The sequence below is a fragment of the Ranitomeya imitator genome, chromosome 4, assembly GCF_032444005.1.
Source record: "Ranitomeya imitator isolate aRanImi1 chromosome 4, aRanImi1.pri, whole genome shotgun sequence".
NCBI lineage: Eukaryota > Metazoa > Chordata > Amphibia > Anura > Dendrobatidae > Ranitomeya > Ranitomeya imitator.
In genome coordinates, this window is record NC_091285.1 from 721,317,224 (window position 1) to 721,337,542 (window position 20,319).

The following is a 20,319-nucleotide window of genomic DNA, read 5'->3' on the forward strand; positions in this document are numbered from 1 at the left end:
GAGCAGCCCCACAAACTATGAAGGAGCAGCTCCACAAACTATGAAGGAGCAGCCCCACAAACTATGAAGGAGCAGCTCCACAAACTATGAAGGCGCAGCCCCACAAACCCTGAAGAAGCAGCCCCACAAACTATGAAGGAGCAGCCCCACAAACTATGAAGGCGCAGCCCCACAAACCCTGAAGAAGCAGGCCCACAAACTATGAAGGAGCAGCCCGACAACCTGAGCAGGAGCAGCCCCATAAACTCTATAGAAGCAGCCTGACAACCTGAGCAGGAACAGCCCCACAACCTCCACAGGAGCAGCCCCACAGCCTCCGCAGGAGCAGCCCCACAACCTCCGCAGGAGCAGCCCCACAACCTCCACAGGAGCAGCCCACAACCTCCACAGGAGCAGCCCAACAACCTCCGCAGGAGCAGCCCCACAACCTCCGCAGGAGCAGCCCCACAACCTCCCCAGGAGCAGCCCCACAACCTCCGCAGGAGCAGCCCCACAACCTCCACAAGAGCAGCCCCACAACCTCCGCAGGAGCAGCCTCACAACCTCCGCAAGAGCAGCCCACAACCTCCACAGGAGCAGCCCAACAACCTCCGCAGGAGCAGCCCCACAACCTCCGCAGGAGCAGCCCCACAACCTCCACAAGAGCAGCCCCACAACCTCCGCAGGAGCAGCCCCACAACCTCCACAAGAGCAGCCCCACAACCTCCGCAGGAGCAGCCTCACAACCTCCGCAAGAGCAGCCCCACAACCTCCACAAGAGCAGCCCCACAACCTCCACAGGAGCAGCCCACAACCTCCACAGGAGCAGCCCCACAACCTCCGCAGGAGCAGCCCCACAACCTCCGCAAGAGCAGCCCCACAACCTCCACAAGAGCAGCCCCACAACCTCCACAAGAGCAGCCCCACAACCTCCACAGGAGCAGCCCCCCAACCTCCGCAGGAGCAGCCCCCCAACCTCCACAGGAGCAGCCCCACAACCTCCACAGGAGCAGCCCCACAACCTCCACAGGAGCAGCCCCACAACCTCCACAGGAGCAGCCCCACAACCTCCACAAGAGCAGCCCCACAACCTCCACAGGAGCAGCCCCACAACCTCCGCAGGAGCAGCCCCACAACCTCCACAGGAGCAGCCCCCCAACCTCCGCAGGAGCAGCCCCACACCCTCCGCAGGAGCAGCCCCACAACATCTTATTCAGACCCATAATATGAAGAAATATCAGCGGAGCAGGAACAAGCACCGGACAGGAGCAGCCACCGTGGCCCACACTCAGCACAGAGCACCGGGCGGAAGGAAGCAGCAGCTCCCGGAAACAGCTGAGCAGCCCTGAGCCCGACCCTCCGCTGTGGGTGAGTGCAGCGTTATTAATACACGGAGACCGAATACACGGAGACCGAATACACGGAGCCCGAATACACGGAGACCGAATACAGCTCCAGGAGCCTGGTGGTGGGAGGTCCCCGGTCACAGCTGGGAAGTGTCTGCCCGACAGCCGCCATTAGTCAGAGGAGAGACGGGGCTGAATGTCCTCCTCCCCCCATAGATCACTGCAGACATTACTGAGCCCGGAGGCAGAGAGCAGCTAATGTAAAGACCCTGATATTACCCTATATCCCCCTCACACACCGACATTACCCTATATCCCCCCATACACCGACATTACCCTATATCCCCCTCATACACCGACATTACCCTATATCCCCTCATACACCGACATTACCCTATATCCCCCTCATACACTGACATTATCCTATATCCCCCTCATACACCGATATTACCCTATATCCCCCTCATACACCGACATTACCCTATATCCCCCTCATACACCGATATTACCCTATATCCCCCTCACACACCGACATTACCCTATATCCCCCCATACACCGACATTACCCTATATCCCCCTCATACACCGACATTACCCTATATCCCCCTCATACACCGACATTACCCTATATCCCCCTCATACACCGACATTACCCTATATCCCCCTCACACACCGACATTACCCTATATCCCCTCATACACCAACATTACCCTATATCCCCTCATACACCGACATTACCCTATATCCCCCTCATACACCGACATTACCCTATATCCCCCTCATACACCGACATTACCCTATATCCCCCTCATACACCGATATTACCCTATATCCCCTCATACACCGACATTACCCTATATCCCCCTCATACACCGACATTACCCTATATCCCCTCATACACCGATATTACCCTATATCCCCTCATACACCGACATTACCCTATATCCCCCCATACACCGACATTACCCTATATCCCCCTCATACACCGACATTACCCTATATCCCCCTCATACACTGATATTACCCTATATCCCCTCATACACCGACATTACCCTATATCCCCTCATACACCGACATTACCCTATATCCCCCTCATACACCGACATTACCCTATATCCCCCCATACACCGACATTACCCTATATCCCCTCATACACCGACATTACCCTATATCCCCCCATACACCGACATTACCCTATATCCCCCTCATACACCGACATTACCCTATATCCCCCCATACACCGACATTACCCTATATCCCCTTCACACACCGACATTACCCTATATCCCCCTCACACACCGACATTACCCTATATCCCCCTCATACACCGACATTACCCTATATCCCCCTCACACACCGACATTACCCTATATCCCCCTCATACACCGACATTACCCTATATCCCCCTCATACACCGACATTACCCTATATCCCCCTCACACACCGACATTACCCTATATCCCCCTCATACACCGACATTACCCTATATCCCCCTCATACACCGACATTACCCTATATCCCCTCACACACCGACATTACCCTATATCCCCCTCATACACCGACATTACCCTATATCCCCCCATACACCGACATTACCCTATATCCCCCCCATACACCGACATTACCCTATATCCCCCTCATACACCGACATTACCCTATATCCCCCCATACACCGACATTACCCTATATCCCCCTCATACACCGACATTACCCTATATCCCCCTCACACACCGACATTACCCTATATCCCCCTCATACACCGACATTACCCTATATCCCCCTCATACACCGACATTACCCTATATCCCCCTCATACACCGACATTACCCTATATCCCCCTCACACACCGACATTACCCTATATCCCCCTCACACACCGACATTACCCTATATCCCCCCATACACCGACATTACCCTATATCCCCTCATACACCGATATTACCCTATATCCCCCTCATACACCGACATTACCCTATATCCCCCTCATACACCGATATTACCCTATATCCCCCTCATACACCGACATTGCCCTATATCCCCTCATACACCGATATTACCCTATATCCCCCTCATACACCGACATTACCCTATATCCCCTCATACACCGATATTACCCTATATCCCCCTCATACACCGACATTGCCCTATATCCCCCTCATACACCGACATTACCCTATATCCCCCTCATACACCGACATTACCCTATATCCCCTCATACACCGACATTACCCTATATCCCCTCATACACCGACATTACCCTATATCCCCTCATACACCGACATTACCCTATATCCCCTCATACACCGATATTACCCTATATCCCCCTCATACACCGACATTACCCTATATCCCCTCATACACCGATATTACCCTATATCCCCCTCATACACCGACATTGCCCTATATCCCCCTCATACACCGACATTACCCTATATCCCCTCATACACCGACATTACCCTATATCCCCCTCACACACCGACATTACCCTATATCCCCCCATACACCGACATTACCCTATATCCCCCTCACACACCGACATTACCCTATATCCCCCTCATACACCGACATTACCCTATATCCCCCTCATACACCGACATTACCCTATATCCCCCTCACACACCGACATTACCCTATATCCCCCTCATACACCGACATTACCCTATATCCCCCTCATACACCGACATTACTCTATATCCCCCTCATACACCGACATTACCCTATATCCCCTCATACACCGACATTACCCTATATCCCCCCATACACCGACATTACCCTATATCCCCCTCATACACCGACATTACCCTATATCCCCCTCATACACCGACATTACCCTATATCCCCTCACACACCGACATTACCCTATATCCCCTCACACACCGACATTACCCTATATCCCCTCATACACCGACATTACCCTATATCCCCCTCATACACCGACATTACCCTATATCCCCCTCATACACCGACATTACCCTATATCCCCCTCATACACTGATATTACCCTATATCCCCCTCATACACTGATATTACCCTATATCCCCCTCATACACTGATATTACCCTATATCCCCTCATACACCGACATTACCCTATATCCCCTCATACACCGACATTACCCTATATCCCCCTCATACACCGACATTACCCTATATCCCCTCATACACCGACATTACCCTATATCCCCTCATACACCGACATTACCCTATATCCCCTCATACACCGACATTACCCTATATCCCCCTCATACACCGACATTACCCTATATCCCCCTCATACACCGACATTACCCTATATCCCCCTCATACACCGACATTACTCTATATCCCCCTCATACACCGACATTACCCTATATCCCCCCATACACCGACATTACTCTATATCCCCCTCATACACCGACATTACCCTATATCCCCTCATACACCGACATTACCCTATATCCCCTCATACACCGACATTACCCTATATCCCCCTCATACACCGACATTACCCTATATCCCCTCATACACCGACATTACCCTATATCCCCTCATACACCAACATTAAGTCCACTTTAAGGGAGGATATTAGCGAAGGGAATGAGGATGTCGAGTCCATATGGGTTGAAATTCATGGAGGGAAAAATGGTAACAAAATTCTCATTGGGGTCTGTTACAAACCCCCAAATATAACAGAAAGCATGGAAAGTCTACTTCTAAAGCAGATAGATGAAGCTGCAACCCATAATGAGGTCCTGGTTATGGGGGACTTTAACTACCCGGATATTAACTGGGAAACAGAAACCTGTGAAACCCATAAAGGCAACAGGTTTCTGCTAATAACCAAGAAAAATTATCTTTCACAATTGGTGCAGAATCCAACCAGAGGAGCAGCACTTTTAGACCTAATACTATCTAATAGACCTGACAGAATAACAAATCTGCAGGTGGTCGGGCATCTAGGAAATAGCGACCACAATATTGTGCAGTTTCACCTGTCTTTCACTAGGGGGACTTGTCAGGGAGTCACAAAAACATTGAACTTTAGGAAGGCAAAGTTTGAACAGCTTAGAGATGCCCTTAATCTGGTAGACTGGGACAATATCCTCAGAAATAAGAATACAGATAATAAATGGGAAATGTTTAAGAACATCCTAAATAGGCAGTGTAAGCGGTTTATACCTTGTGGGAATAAAAGGACTAGAAATAGGAAAAACCCAATGTGGCTAAACAAAGAAGTAAGACAGGCAATTAACAGTAAAAAGAAAGCATTTGCACTACTAAAGCAGGATGGCACCATTGAAGCTCTAAAAAACTATAGGGAGAAAAATACTTTATCTAAAAAACTAATTAAAGCTGCCAAAAAGGAAACAGAGAAGCACATTGCTAAGGAGAGTAAAACTAATCCCAAACTGTTCTTCAACTATATCAATAGTAAAAGAATAAAAACTGAAAATGTAGGCCCCTTAAAAAATAGTGAGGAAAGAATGGTTGTAGATGACGAGGAAAAAGCTAACATATTAAACACCTTCTTCTCCACGGTATTCACGGTGGAAAATGAAATGCTAGGTGAAATCCCAAGAAACAATGAAAACCCTATATTAAGGGTCACCAATCTAACCCAAGAAGAGGTGCGAAACCGGCTAAATAAGATTAAAATAGATAAATCTCCGGGTCCGGATGGCATACACCCACGAGTACTAAGAGAACTAAGTAATGTAATAGATAAACCATTATTTCTTATTTTTAGGGACTCTATAGCGACAGGGTCTGTTCCGCAGGACTGGCGCATAGCAAATGTGGTGCCAATATTCAAAAAGGGCTCTAAAAGTGAACCTGGAAATTATAGGCCAGTAAGTCTAACCTCTATTGTTGGTAAAATATTTGAAGGGTTTCTGAGGGATGTTATTCTGGATTATCTCAATGAGAATAACTGTTTAACTCCATATCAGCATGGGTTTATGAGAAATCGCTCCTGTCAAACCAATCTAATCAGTTTTTATGAAGAGGTAAGCTATAGGCTGGACCACGGTGAGTCATTGGACGTGGTATATCTCGATTTTTCCAAAGCGTTTGATACCGTGCCGCACAAGAGGTTGGTACACAAAATGAGAATGCTTGGTCTGGGGGAAAATGTGTGTAAATGGGTTAGTAACTGGCTTAGTGATAGAAAGCAGAGGGTGGTTATAAATGGTATAGTCTCTAACTGGGTCGCTGTGACCAGTGGGGTACCGCAGGGGTCAGTATTGGGACCTGTTCTCTTCAACATATTCATTAATGATCTGGTAGAAGGTTTACACAGTAAAATATCGATATTTGCCGATGATACAAAACTATGTAAAGCAGTTAATACAAGAGAAGATAGTATTCTGCTACAGATGGATCTGGATAAGTTGGAAACTTGGGCTGAAAGGTGGCAGATGAGGTTTAACAATGATAAATGTAAGGTTATACACATGGGAAGAGGGAATCAATATCACCATTACACACTGAACGGGAAACCACTGGGTAAATCTGACAGGGAGAAGGACTTGGGGATCCTAGTTAATGATAAACTTACCTGGAGCAGCCAGTGCCAGGCAGCAGCTGCCAAGGCAAACAGGATCATGGGGTGCATTAAAAGAGGTCTGGATACACATGATGAGAGCATTATACTGCCTCTGTACAAATCCCTAGTTAGACCGCACATGGAGTACTGTGTCCAGTTTTGGGCACCGGTGCTCAGGAAGGATATAATGGAACTAGAGAGAGTACAAAGGAGGGCAACAAAATTAATAAAGGGGATGGGAGAACTACAATACCCAGATAGATTAGCGAAATTAGGATTATTTAGTCTAGAAAAAAGACGACTGAGGGGCGATCTAATAACCATGTATAAGTATATAAGGGGACAATACAAATATCTCGCTGAGCATCTGTTTATACCAAGGAAGGTGACGGGCACAAGGGGGCATTCTTTGCGTCTGGAGGAGAGAAGGTTTTTCCACCAACATAGAAGAGGATTCTTTACTGTTAGGGCAGTGAGAATCTGGAATTGCTTGCCTGAGGAGGTGGTGATGGCGAACTCAGTCGAGGGGTTCAAGAGAGGCCTGGATGTCTTCCTGGAGCAGAACAATATTGTATCATACAATTATTAGGTTCTGTAGAAGGACGTAGATCTGGGGATTTATTATGATGGAATATAGGCTGAACTGGATGGACAAATGTCTTTTTTCGGTCTTACTAACTATGTTACTATGTATGTTACTATATTACCCTATATCCCCTCATACGCCGACATTACCCTATATCCTCTCATACACCGACATTACCCTATATCCCCCTCATACACCGATATTACCCTATATCCCCTCATACACCGACATTACCCTATATCCCCCTCATATACCGACATTACTCTATATCCCCCTCATACGCCGACATTACCCTATATCCTCTCATACACCGACATTACCCTATATCCCCCTCATACACCGATATTACCCTATATCCCCTCATACACCGACATTACCCTATATCCCCCTCATACACCGACATTACCCTATATCCCCATCATACACCGACATTGCCCTATATCCCCCTCATACACCGATATTACCCTATATCCCCTGATACACCGACATTACCCTATATCCCCTCATACACCGACATTACCCTATATCCCCTCATACACCGACATTACCCTACATACCCCTCATACACCGACATTACCCTATATCCCCCTCATACACTGACATTGCCCTATATCCCCTCATACACCGACATTACCCTATATCCCCTCATACACCGACATTACCCTATATCCCCTCATACACCGACATTACCCTACATACCCCTCATACACCGACATTACCCTATATCCCCTCATACACTGACATTGCCCTATATCCCCCTCATACACCGACATTACTCTATATCCCCTCATACACCGACATTACCCTATATCCCCCTCATACACCGACATTACCCTATATCCCCCTCATACACCGACATTACCCTATATCCCCTCACACACCGACATTACCCTATATCCCCTCATACACCGACATTACCCTATATCCCCCTCATACACCGACATTACCCTATATCCCCTCACACACCGACATTACCCTATATCCCCTCATACACCGACATTACCCTATATCCCCTCATACACCGACATTACCCTACATACCCCTCATACACCGACATTACCCTATATCCCCCTCATACACCGATATTACCCTATATCCCCCTCATACACCGACATTACCCTATATCCCCTCATACACCGACATTACCCTACATACCCCTCATACACCGACATTACCCTATATCCCCCTCATACACCGATATTACCCTACATACCCCTCATACACCGACATTACCCTATATCCCCCTCATACACCGATATTACCCTACATACCCCTCATACACCGACATTACCCTATATCCCCCCATACACCGACATTACCCTATATCCCCCTCATACACCGACATTACCCTATATCCCCCTCATACACCGATATTACCCTACATACCCCTCATACACCGACATTACCCTATTTCCCCTCATACACTGATATTTTGGTTATTGCTGCCTCCAGTCATATCTCTAGGATCACCAGGATCAGTCAATGCCGTTGGATTTTGCTTACTTCTTCTCGTTCTTACAATGATGTCTACTAGTCCTGTTTTGGACCTCTATCATGACAATGAGAATATTAGTAACCTGGAGGGCATTGCAAATCATGACTGGGCTAAGATTGCGGAGGATGCTGAAAGCTGTTGTGTCATGACTAGTGATGAGCGAATATACTCGTTGCTCGGGTTTTCCCCAGCCGCTCGGGGGTCCTCCGAGTATTTTTTTTAGTACTCGGAGATTTAGTTTTTCTTGCCACAGCTGAATGATTTACATCTGATAGCCAGCATACGTACGTGTGGGGGTTGCCTGGTTGCTGGGGAATCCGCACATGTAATCAAACTGGCTAACAGATGTAAATCTTTCAGCTGCAGGAGGAAAACTAAATCTCCAAGCACTAACAAATACTCGGAGGACCCTCGAGCATGCTGGGAAATCTCGAGTAACGAGTATATTCGCTTATCACTAGTCATGATCCATCACATAAGCAGCAGATCATAGAATAATAGAATGTTAGAGTTGGAATGGACCTCCTAGATCATCGTGTCCAACCCTCTGCTCAATGCAGGAGTCACTAAATCCTCCCAGACAGATGTCCAGCCTCTGTGTGAAGACTTCCATTGAAGGAGAACTCACCACCTCTCGTGGCCGCCTGTTCCACTCATTGATCACCCTCACTGTCAAAAAGCCATTTTTAATCTCTAATCTGTATCTTCTCCTTTTCAGTTTCATCCCATTGCTTCTAATCTTTCCTTGTGCAAATGAGAATAAAGATGATCCTTCTACACTGTTACAGCCCTTCAGATAGTTGTAGACAGCTATTAAGTCTCCTCTCAGTCTTCTTTTTTTGGAAGCTAAACATTCCCAGATCCTTTTACCGTTCCTGATAGAACATAGTTTGTAGTCCGCTCACCATCCTGGTTGCTCTTCACTAAACTTGCTCCAGCTTTTCAATGTCTTTTTTATAGTGTGGTGCCCAGAACTGGACACAGTATTCCAGATGAGGCCTGACCAAGGAGGAGTAGAGGGGGATAATTACTTCTTGTGATCTAGACTCTATGCTTCTCTTAATACATCCTAGAACAGTGTTTGCCTTTTTTGCTGCTGCATCACACTGTTGACTCCTGTACAGTCTGTGATTTATTAATATACCTAAAAAAATTTCACACATGCTGTTGCTTAGTTCTATTCCTCCCATTCTGTAGATGTAATTTTTGTTTTTCTTGCCCAGATGTAGAATCTTGCATTTCTCCCTGTTAAATACCATTCTATTAGTCGCTGCCCATTGTTCAAGCTGATCTAGATTCTTCTGAATCCTTTCGCTTCTTCTCTATTGTTAGCTATCCCTCCTAGCTTTGCATCTTCTGCAAATTTGATTAATTTACCTTCAGTTCCCTTATCTAGATAATTTATAAAAGTGTTGGAACTATAAAGGGCCAAGGACAGAACCTTGTGGTAAACACTTGTAACACTGGGCCCAGGATGGAGCCTTGTGGTCCCCACTTGTAACACTGGGGTCAGGACAGAGCTTTGCGGTACCCCACTTGTAACACTGGGGCCAGGACAGAGCCTTGCGGTACCCCACTTGTAACACTGGGGTCAGGAGAGAGCCTTGTGGTCCCCACTTGTAACACTGGGGCCAGGACAGAACCTTGTGGTCCCCACTTGTAACACTGGGGCCAGGACAGAGCCTTGTGGTCCCCACTTGTAACACTGGGGCCAGGAAAGAGCCTTGTGGTCCCCACTTGTAACACTGGGGCCAAGTCAGAGCCTTGTGGTCCCCACTTGTAACACTGGGGTCAGGACAGAGCCTTGTGGTCCCCACTTGTAACACTGGGACCAGGACAGAGCCTTGTGGTCCCCACTTGTAACACTGGGGTCAGGACAGAGCCTTGTGGTACCCTGGGGCCAGGACAGAGCCTTGTGGTCCCCACTTGTAACACTGTGGCCAGGACAGAGCCTTGTGGTCCCCACTTGTAACACTGGGGCCAGGACAGAGCCTTGTGGTCCCCACTTGTAACACTGGGGCCAGGACAGAGCCTTGTGGTCTCCACTTGTAACACTGGGGCCAGGACAGAGCCTTGTGGTCCCCACTTGTAACACTGGGGTCAGGACAGAGCCTTGTGGTACCCACTTGTAACACTGGGGCCAGGTCAGAGCCTTGTGGTCCCCACTTGTAACACTGGGGTCAGGACAGAGCCTTGTGGTACCCTGGGGCCAGGACAGAGCCTTGTGGTCCCCACTTGTAACACTGGGGCCAGGACAGAGCCTTGTGGTCCCCACTTGTAACACTGGGGCCAGGACAGAGCCTTGTGGTCCCCACTTGTAACACTGGGGTCAGGACAGAGCCTTGTGGTACCCACTTGTAACACTGGGGCCAGGTCAGAGCCTTGTGGTCCCCACTTGTAACACTGGGGCCAGGTCAGAGCCTTGTGGTCCCCACTTGTAACACTGGGGTCAGGACAGAGCCTTGTGGTACCCTGGGGCCAGGACAGAGCCTTGTGGTCTCCACTTGTAACACTGGGGCCAGGACAGAGCCTTGTGGTCCCCACTTGTAACACTGGGGCCAGGACAGAGCCTTGTGGTCCCCACTTGTAACACTGGGGCCAGGACAGAGCCTTGTGGTCCCCACTTGTAACACTGGGGCCAGGTCAGAGCCTTGTGGTCCCCACTTGTAACACTGGGGCCAGGACAGAGCCTTGTGGTCCCCACTTGTAACACTGGGGCCAGGACAGAGCCTTGTGGTCCCCACTTGTAACACTGGGGCCAGGTCAGAGCCTTGTGGTCCCCACTTGTAACACTGGGGTCAGGACAGAGCCTTGTGGTCCCCACTTGTAACACTGGGGCCATGTCAGAGCCTTGTGGTCCCCACTTGTAACACTGGGGTCAGGACAGAGCCTTGTGGTACCCTGGGGCCAGGACAGAGCCTTGTGGTCCCCACTTGTAACACTGGGGCCAGGACAGAGCCTTGTGGTACCCTGGGGCCAGGACAGAGCCTTGTGGTCCCCACTTGTATCACTGAGGCCAGGACAGACATGAACATTTGTAACACTCTTGCAATTGATATACAACCATTTATCACCAGTCTTTTGATCACTGAGCCAGGTTTGAATCCATCTAACCGTAGCCTTGTCAATCCCATACTTGGTCATTTTTTCAATAAGGATAGTAAGAGATTGTTGTGAATTCTGTGGCTGAATTCACTCCTGTGGTCACAAGTGGTACTGCAGCTTCTGAGCTTCCTCCCTCAGGTGTTCTGGTGAGCTCATTAGCTGCTTCGTTACTTAACTCCACCTGATGCTGCTATCCTTGCTCCTAGTCAATGTTCCAGTGTTGGATCTGAGCTTCTCCTGATTGTTCCTGTGACCTGCTGCTCTGTATAGCTAAGTGCTTTTTGCTTTTTTGTTGCTTTTTTTCTGTCCAGCTTGTCTTTTGTTTTGCTGGAAGCTCTGAGACGCAAAGGGTGTACCGCCGTGCCGTTAGTTCGGCACGGTGGTTTTTTTTTTTGCCCCCTTTGCATGGTTTTGCTTTAGGGTTTTTTGTAGACTGCAAAGTTCGCTTTACTGTCCTCGCTCTGTCCTAGAATATCGGGCCCCACTTTGCTGAATCTATTTCATCCCTACGTTTTGTCTTTTCATCTTACTCACAGTCATTATATGTGGGGGGCTGCCTTTTCCTTTGGGGAATTTCTCTGGGGCAAGTCAGGCCTATTTTTCTATCTTCAGGCTAGCTAGTTTCTTAGGCTGTGCCGAGTTGCCTAGGTAGTTGTTAGGCGCAATCCACAGCCGCTTTTAGTTGTGTTTAGGATAGGATCAGGTGTGCAGTCTACAGAGTTTCCACGTCTCAGAGCTCGTTCTTGTATTTTTGGGTATTTGTCAGATCACTGTGTGCGCTCTGATCGCCAAGCACACTGTGTTTCTGGATTGCCTTCATAACACCTGTCATTAGCAAACATAACAGTACAAGGAGCCACCTAATGATTCTCAATAGAGGGAAAGAAAAGGTTCTGACATCATTTTTTTTTTTTTTCCTGCTCTGTGTTCACTTTTTTTTTTCCCCTAGACATTTGGGTGATTCTGGACACAGGTGTGGACATGGATATTCAGGGTCTGTGCTCTTCAATGGATAATCTCGTTATAAATGTACAAAAAATTCAAGATACTATTGATCAGAAATCTATGTTAGAACCAAGAATTCCTATTCCTGATTTGTTTTTTGGAGATAGAACTAAGTTTCTAAATTTCAAAAATAATTGTAAGCTATTTCTGGCCTTGAAACCTCATTCTTCTGGTAATCCTATTCAACAGGTTTTGATTATTATTTCTTTTTTGCGCGGCGACCCTCAGGACTGGGCATTTTCTCTTGCGCCAGGAGACCCTGCATTGAGTAGTGTCGATGCGTTTTTCCTGGCGCTCGGATTGCTGTACGATGAGCCTAATTCAGTGGATCAGGCTGAGAAAAATTTGCTGGCTTTGTGTCAGGGTCAGGATGAGATAGAAGTATATTGTCAGAAATTTAGGAAGTGGTCAGTACTCACTCAGTGGAATGAATCTGCGCTGGCAGCTTTGTTCAGAAAGGGTCTCTCTGAGGCTCTTAAGGATGTCATGGTGGGATTTCCTATGCCTGCTGGTTTGAATGAGTCTTTGTCTTTGGCCATTCAGATCGGTCGACGCTTGCGCGAGCGTAAATCTGTGCACCATTTGGCGGTACTGCCTGAGGTTAAGCCTGAGCCTATGCAGTGCGATAGGACTATGACTAGAGTTAAACGGCAAGAACACAGACGTCTGAATGGGCTGTGTTTCTACTGTGGTGATTCCACTCATGCTATTTCTGATTGTCCTAAGCGCACTAAGCGGTCCGCTAGGTCTGCCGTCATTGGTACTGTACAGTCCAAATTCCTTCTGTCCATTACCTTGATATGCTCTTTGTCGTCGTTTTCTGTCATGGCGTTTGTGGATTCGGGCGCTGCCCTGAATCTGATGGATTTGGATTATGCTAAACGTTGTGGGTTTTTCTTGGAGCCTTTGCGGTGTCCTATTCCATTGAGAGGAATTGATGCTACACCTTTGGCCAAGAATAAGCCTCAATACTGGGCCCAGCTGACCATGTGCATGGCTCCTGCACATCAGGAAGTTATTCGCTTTCTGGTGCTACATAATCTGCATGATGTGGTCGTGTTGGGGTTGCCATGGCTACAAACCCATAATCCAGTATTGGATTGGAATTCCATGTCGGTATCCAGCTGGGGTTGTCAGGGGGTACATGGTGATGTTCCATTTTTGTCGATTTCGTCATCCACCCCTTCTGAGGTCCCAGAGTTCTTGTCTGATTATCAGGATGTATTTGAAGAGCCCAAGTCCGATGCTCTACCTCCGCATAGGGATTGTGATTGTGCTATCAATTTGATTCCTGGTAGTAAATTCCCTAAAGGTCGATTATTTAATTTATCCGTGCCCGAACACGCCGCTATGCGCAGTTATGTGAAGGAATCCCTGGAGAAGGGGCATATTCGCCCATCGTCATCACCACTGGGAGCAGGGTTCTTCTTTGTAGCCAAGAAGGATGGTTCGCTGAGACCGTGTATTGATTACCGCCTTCTTAATAAGATCACTGTTAAATTTCAGTATCCCTTGCCATTGTTATCTGACTTGTTTGCTCGGATTAAGGGGGCTAGTTGGTTCACTAAGATAGATCTTCGTGGTGCGTATAATCTGGTGAGAATCAGGCAAGGAGATGAATGGAAAACTGCATTCAATACGCCCGAGGGTCATTTTGAGTATCTAGTGATGCCGTTCGGACTTGCCAATGCTCCATCTGTGTTTCAGTCTTTTATGCATGACATCTTCCGTGAGTATCTGGATAAATTCCTGATTGTTTACTTGGATGACATTTTGATCTTCTCAGATGATTGGGAGTCTCATGTGAAGCAGGTCAGAATGGTTTTTCAGGTCCTGCGTGCTAACTCTTTGTTTGTGAAGGGATCAAAGTGTCTCTTCGGTGTGCAGAAAGTTTCATTTTTAGGGTTCATCTTTACCCCTTCTACTATCGAGATGGATCCAGTTAAGGTCCAAGCCATCCAGGATTGGATTCAGCCGACATCTCTGAAAAGTCTGCAAAAGTTCCTGGGCTTTGCTAATTTTTATCGTCGCTTCATCTGTAATTTTTCTAGCATTGCCAAACCATTGACCGATTTGACCAAGAAGGGTGCTGATTTGGTTAATTGGTCTTCTGCTGCTGTGGAAGCTTTTCAGGAGTTGAAGCGTCGTTTTTGTTCTGCCCCTGTGTTGTGTCAGCCAGATGTTTCTCTTCCGTTCCAGGTCGAGGTTGATGCTTCTGAGATTGGAGCAGGGGCGGTTTTGTCACAGAGGTTCTGATTGCTCAGTGATGAAACCATGTGCTTTCTTTTCCAGGAAGTTTTCGCCCGCTGAGCGTAATTATGATGTGGGCAATCGAGAGTTGCTGGCCATGAAGTGGGCATTCGAGGAGTGGCGTCATTGGCTTGAAGGAGCTAAGCATCGCGTGGTGGTATTGACTGATCATAAGAACTTGACTTATCTCGAGTCTGCCAAGCGCTTGAATCCTAGACAGGCCCGTTGGTCGTTATTTTTTGCCCGCTTCGACTTTGTGATTTCGTACCTTCCGGGCTCTAAAAATGTGAAGGCGGATGCTCTGTCTAGGAGTTTTGTGCCCGACTCTCCGGGTTTATCTGAGCCAGCGGGTATCCTCAAGGAAGGAGTCATTGTGTCTGCCATCTCCCCTGATTTGCGGCGGGTGCTGCAAAAATTTCAGGCGAATAAACCTGATCGTTGTCCAGCAGAGAAACTGTTCGTCCCTGATAGGTGGACTAATAAACTTATCTCTGAACTTCATTGTTCGGTGTTGGCTGGTCATCCTGGAATCTTTGGTACCAGAGAGTTAGTGGCTAGATCCTTCTGGTGGCCATCTCTGTCACGGGATGTACGTACTTTTGTGCAGTCCTGTGGGATTTGTGCTAGGGCTAAGCCCTGCTGTTCTCGTGCCAGTGGGTTGCTTTTGCCCTTGCCGGTCCCAAAGAGGCCTTGGACACATATTTCGATGGATTTCATTTCTGACCTTCCCGTTTCTCAAAAGATGTCAGTCATTTGGGTGGTCTGTGATCGCTTTTCTAAAATGGTCCATCTGGTGCCCTTGGTTAAATTGCCTTCCTCCTCTGATTTGGTACCTTTGTTCTTTCAGCATGTAGTTCGGTTGCATGGCATTCCTGAGAATATTGTTTCTGACAGAGGTTCCCAGTTTGTTTCAAGGTTTTGGCGAGCCTTTTGTGGTAGGATGGGCATTGACCTATCCTTTTCCTCGGCTTTCCATCCTCAGACTAATGGCCAGACCGAACGAACCAATCAGACCTTGGAAACATATCTGAGATGTTTTGTTTCTGCAGACCAGGATGATTGGGTGTCCTTTTTGCCGTTGGCTCAGTTCGCCCTTAATAATCGGGCCAGCTCGGCTACCTTGGTTTCTCCATTTTTTTTGCAATTCTGGGTTCCATCCTCGTTTCTCTTCAGGACAGGTTGAGTCTTCGGACTGTCCTGGTGTGGATTCTGTGGTGGATAGGTTGCAGCAGATCTGGACTCAGGTAGTGGACAATTTGATCTTGTCCCAGGAGAAAGCTCAACTTTTCGCTAATCGCAGACGCCGTGTGGGTCCCCGACTTCGTGTTGGGGATCTGGTTTGGTTATCTTCTCGTCATATTCCTATGAAGGTTTCCTCTCCTAAATTTAAACCTCGTTTTATTGGTCCGTATAGGATTTCTGAGGTTCTCAATCCTGTGTCTTTTCGTTTGACCCTCCCAGACTCCTTTTCCATACATAATGTATTCCATAGGTCGTTGTTGCGGAGATACGTGGCACCTATGGTTCCATCTGTTGAGCCTCCTGCCCCGGTTTTGGTGGAGGGGGAATTGGAGTATATTGTGGAGAAGATTTTGGATTCTCGTGTTTCTAGACGGAAACTCCAGTATCTGGTTAAATGGAAGGGTTATGCTCAGGAAGATAATTCCTGGGTTTTTGCCTCTGATGTTCATGCTTCCGATCTTGTTCGTGCCTTTCATGCGGCTCATCCTGGTCGGCCTGGGGGCTCTGGTGAGGGTTCGGTGACCCCTCCTCAAGGGGGGGGTACTGTTATGAATTCTGTGGCTGAATTCACTCCTGTGGTCACAAGTGGTATTGCAGTCTCTGGGCTTCCTCCCTCAGGTGTTCTGGTGAGCTCGTTAGCTGCTTCATTACTTAACTCCGCCTGATGCTGCTATCCTTGCTCCTTGTCAATGTTTCAGTGTTGGATCTGAGCTTCTCCTGATTGTTCCTGTGACCTGCTGCTCTGTATAGCTAAGTGCCTTTTGCTTTTTGTTGCTTTTTTTCTGTCCCGCTTGTCTTTTGTTTTGCTGGAAGCTCTGAGACGCAAAGGGTGTACCGCCGTGCCGTTAGTTCGGCACGGTGGGTTTTTTTTTGCCCCCTTTGCGTGGTTTTGCTTTAGGGTTTTTTGTAGACTGCAAAGTTCGCTTTACTGTCCTCGCTCTGTCCTAGAATATCAGGCCCCACTTTGCTGAATCTATTTCATCCCTACGTTTTGTCTTTTCATCTTACTCACAGTCATTATATGTGGGGGGGCTGCCTTTTCCTTTGGGGAATTTCTCTGGGGCAAGTCAGGCCTATTTTTCTATCTTCAGGCTAGCTAGTTTCTTAGGCTGTGCCGAGTTGCCTAGGTAGTTGTTAGGCGCAATCCACAGCCGCTTTTAGTTGTGTTTAGGATAGGATCAGGTGTGCAGTCTACAGAGTTTCCACGTCTCAGAGCTCGTTCTTGTATTTTTGGGTATTTGTCAGATCACTGTGTGCGCTCTGATCGCTAAGCACACTGTGTTTCTGGATTGCCTTCATAACACCTGTCATTAGCAAACATAACAAGAGATACTTTATCAAGTGCTTTGCTGAACTCAAGATATGCTACATCTACCGCATTTCCCTGAAAAACCAAGCCAGTGATTCCATCATAGAAGGAAATTAGATTAGTCTGGCATGACAGGTCCTACCAGTCACAGAGGCGGCAGGTCCTACCAGTCACAGGGGCGGCAGGTCCTACCAGTCACAGGGGCGGCAGGTCCTACCAGTCACAGGGGCGGCAGGTCCTACCAGTCACAGGGGCGGCAGGTCCTACCAGTCACAGGGGCGGCAGGTCCTACCAGTCACAGGGGCGGCAGGTCCTACCAGTCACAGGGGCGGCAGGTCCTACCAGTCACAGGGGCGGCAGGTCCTACCAGTCACAGGGGCGGCAGGTCCTACCACTTAGGGAGGCAGCAGGGCACATCAGCTTCAGGGTTACTAAAGACAGTAGTCATAAAGGGGTGAATAAGGTCGAGGCTTTAGGAGTCAATAAAAGTGGCATTTTGTTGTGAATTTGGAAAAACCTATTTTTCTCTTTGTTGCTCAGATATTTCCGTTTATTGCAAACAGCAGAAGTTTTACTTTTTTTACAAAATGAGAATGGTTTCTGTCCTTGTTCAGACGATGGTTCCTCCTTCTGTTCTTTCTATCAGTTTAGTCAGATGTTTATTTCGTCTCCTATCTGTTGTTGTGTCTTTAGTTACCGCCTCGTGGTTGTTTATCGCCCTTTGATCCCGTCCATGACGCTGGTCGCTGGTTGCTGGCATTATCTTCGTGTCTCACGAGGGGCTGAACCCTGTGACATTTCAGAGCTTTCATTAGACTCCTGCTTTCCATTATACCGCCGGCATATTAGTGTTATTCTTGGATGCGGCGTCTATATTTAGTGACTCGGTTTGTCAATCTTTTATCTCTTCACTTGACCAATGGTTGAAAATAGAAAACGACATCTATGGAATCTGCAAGGTTAGTGGTAAAGATATTGGTTTCTGTTATCAGCTAACTCACCGACGGACATAGGATTTGCTCCAATCCTGGTATTTCTGTCCTGTAGCACTGACATAATGTGCATGGCGCTTATCACACTGCTCTATACATCACATGTATTATCCCTCTCCTTCCCAAACTGCACACAGAGCATGGGAAAAGGCCCCGGGCCACACATATCAAACTCTGAATAATGTGGTCTACTTCAACCCCACATCCTCAGTATACAACATCTGGCCCCATCACCTCCCTCCCCCAGTGTATAACATCCGGCCCCATCACCTCCCACATTGTATAACATCGGGCCCCATCACCTCCGTCCCCCAGTGTATAACATCCGGCCCCATCACCTCCCACATTGTATAACATCGGGCCCCATCACCTCCCTCCCCCAGTGTATAACATCCGGCCCCATCACCTCCCTCCCCCAGTGTATAACATCCGGCCCCAACACCTCCATCCCCCAGCGTATAACATCCGGCCCCATCACCTCCATCCCCCAGCGTATAACATCCGGCCCCATCACCTCCATCCCCCAGTGTATCACATCCGGTCCCATCACCTCCATACCCCAGTGTATAACATCCGGCCCCATCACCTCCCTCCCCCAGTGTATAACATCCGGCCCCATCACCTCCATCTCCCAGTGTATAACATCCGGCCCTATAACCTCGCTCCCCCAGTGTATAACATCCGGCCCCATCACCTCCCTCCCCCAGTGTATAACATCCGGCCCCATCACCTCCCTCCCACAGTGTATAACATCTGGCCCCATCACCTCCGCTCCATCCCCCAGTGTATAACATCCGGCCCCATCACCTCCCTCCCCCAGTGTATAACATCCGGCCCCATCACCTCCCTCCCACAGTGTATAACATCTGGCCCCATCACCTCCGCTCCATCCCCCAGTGTATAACATCCGGCCCCATCACCTCCATCCCCTAGCGTATAACATCCGGCCTCATCACCTCCATCCCCCAGTGTATAACATCCGGCCCCATCACCTCCATCCCCCAGTGTATAACATCCGGCCCCATCACCTCCCTCCCCCAGTGTATAACATCCGGCCCCATCACCTCCATCTCCCAGTGTATAACATCCGGCCCCATCACCTCCATCCCCCAGCGTATAACATCCGGCCCCATCACCTCCATCCCCCAGTGTATCACATCCGGTCCCATCACCTCCATACCCCAGTGTATAACATCCGGCCCCATCACCTCCCTCCCCCAGTGTATAACATCCGGCCCCATCACCTCCATCTCCCAGTGTATAACATCCGGCCCTATAACCTCGCTCCCCCAGTGTATAACATCCGGCCCCATCACCTCCCTCCCCCAGTGTATAACATCCGGCCCCATCACCTCCCTCCCACAGTGTATAACATCTGGCCCCATCACCTCCGCTCCATCCCCCAGTGTATAACATCCGGCCCCATCACCTCCCTCCCCCAGTGTATAACATCCGGCCCCATCACCTCCCTCCCACAGTGTATAACATC

At 48.4% G+C, this 20,319-nt stretch overlaps 1 protein-coding gene across 3 annotated transcripts in view; it reads left to right on the forward strand.

Annotated features, from left to right (window-relative positions):
* Nucleotides 1-1,209: 1,209 nt before the first annotated feature.
* Nucleotides 1,210-20,319, forward strand: part of LOC138677450 (thialysine N-epsilon-acetyltransferase-like) — a 39,963-nt gene continuing 20,853 nt past the window's right edge. The window contains exon 1 of one of the 3 annotated variants that reach the window (XM_069767595.1): nt 1,210-1,347. Coding sequence is in view for 2 of the 3 variants with exons in the window: in XM_069767596.1 (XP_069623697.1) it covers nt 18,758-18,797 (40 nt within the window). In the remaining variant the exon portion in view is untranslated. Of the gene's footprint in view, nt 1,348-18,396; nt 18,798-20,319 lie in introns of those variants that run through there. The other 2 variants (XM_069767596.1, XM_069767594.1) reach the window with 2 other exon arrangements.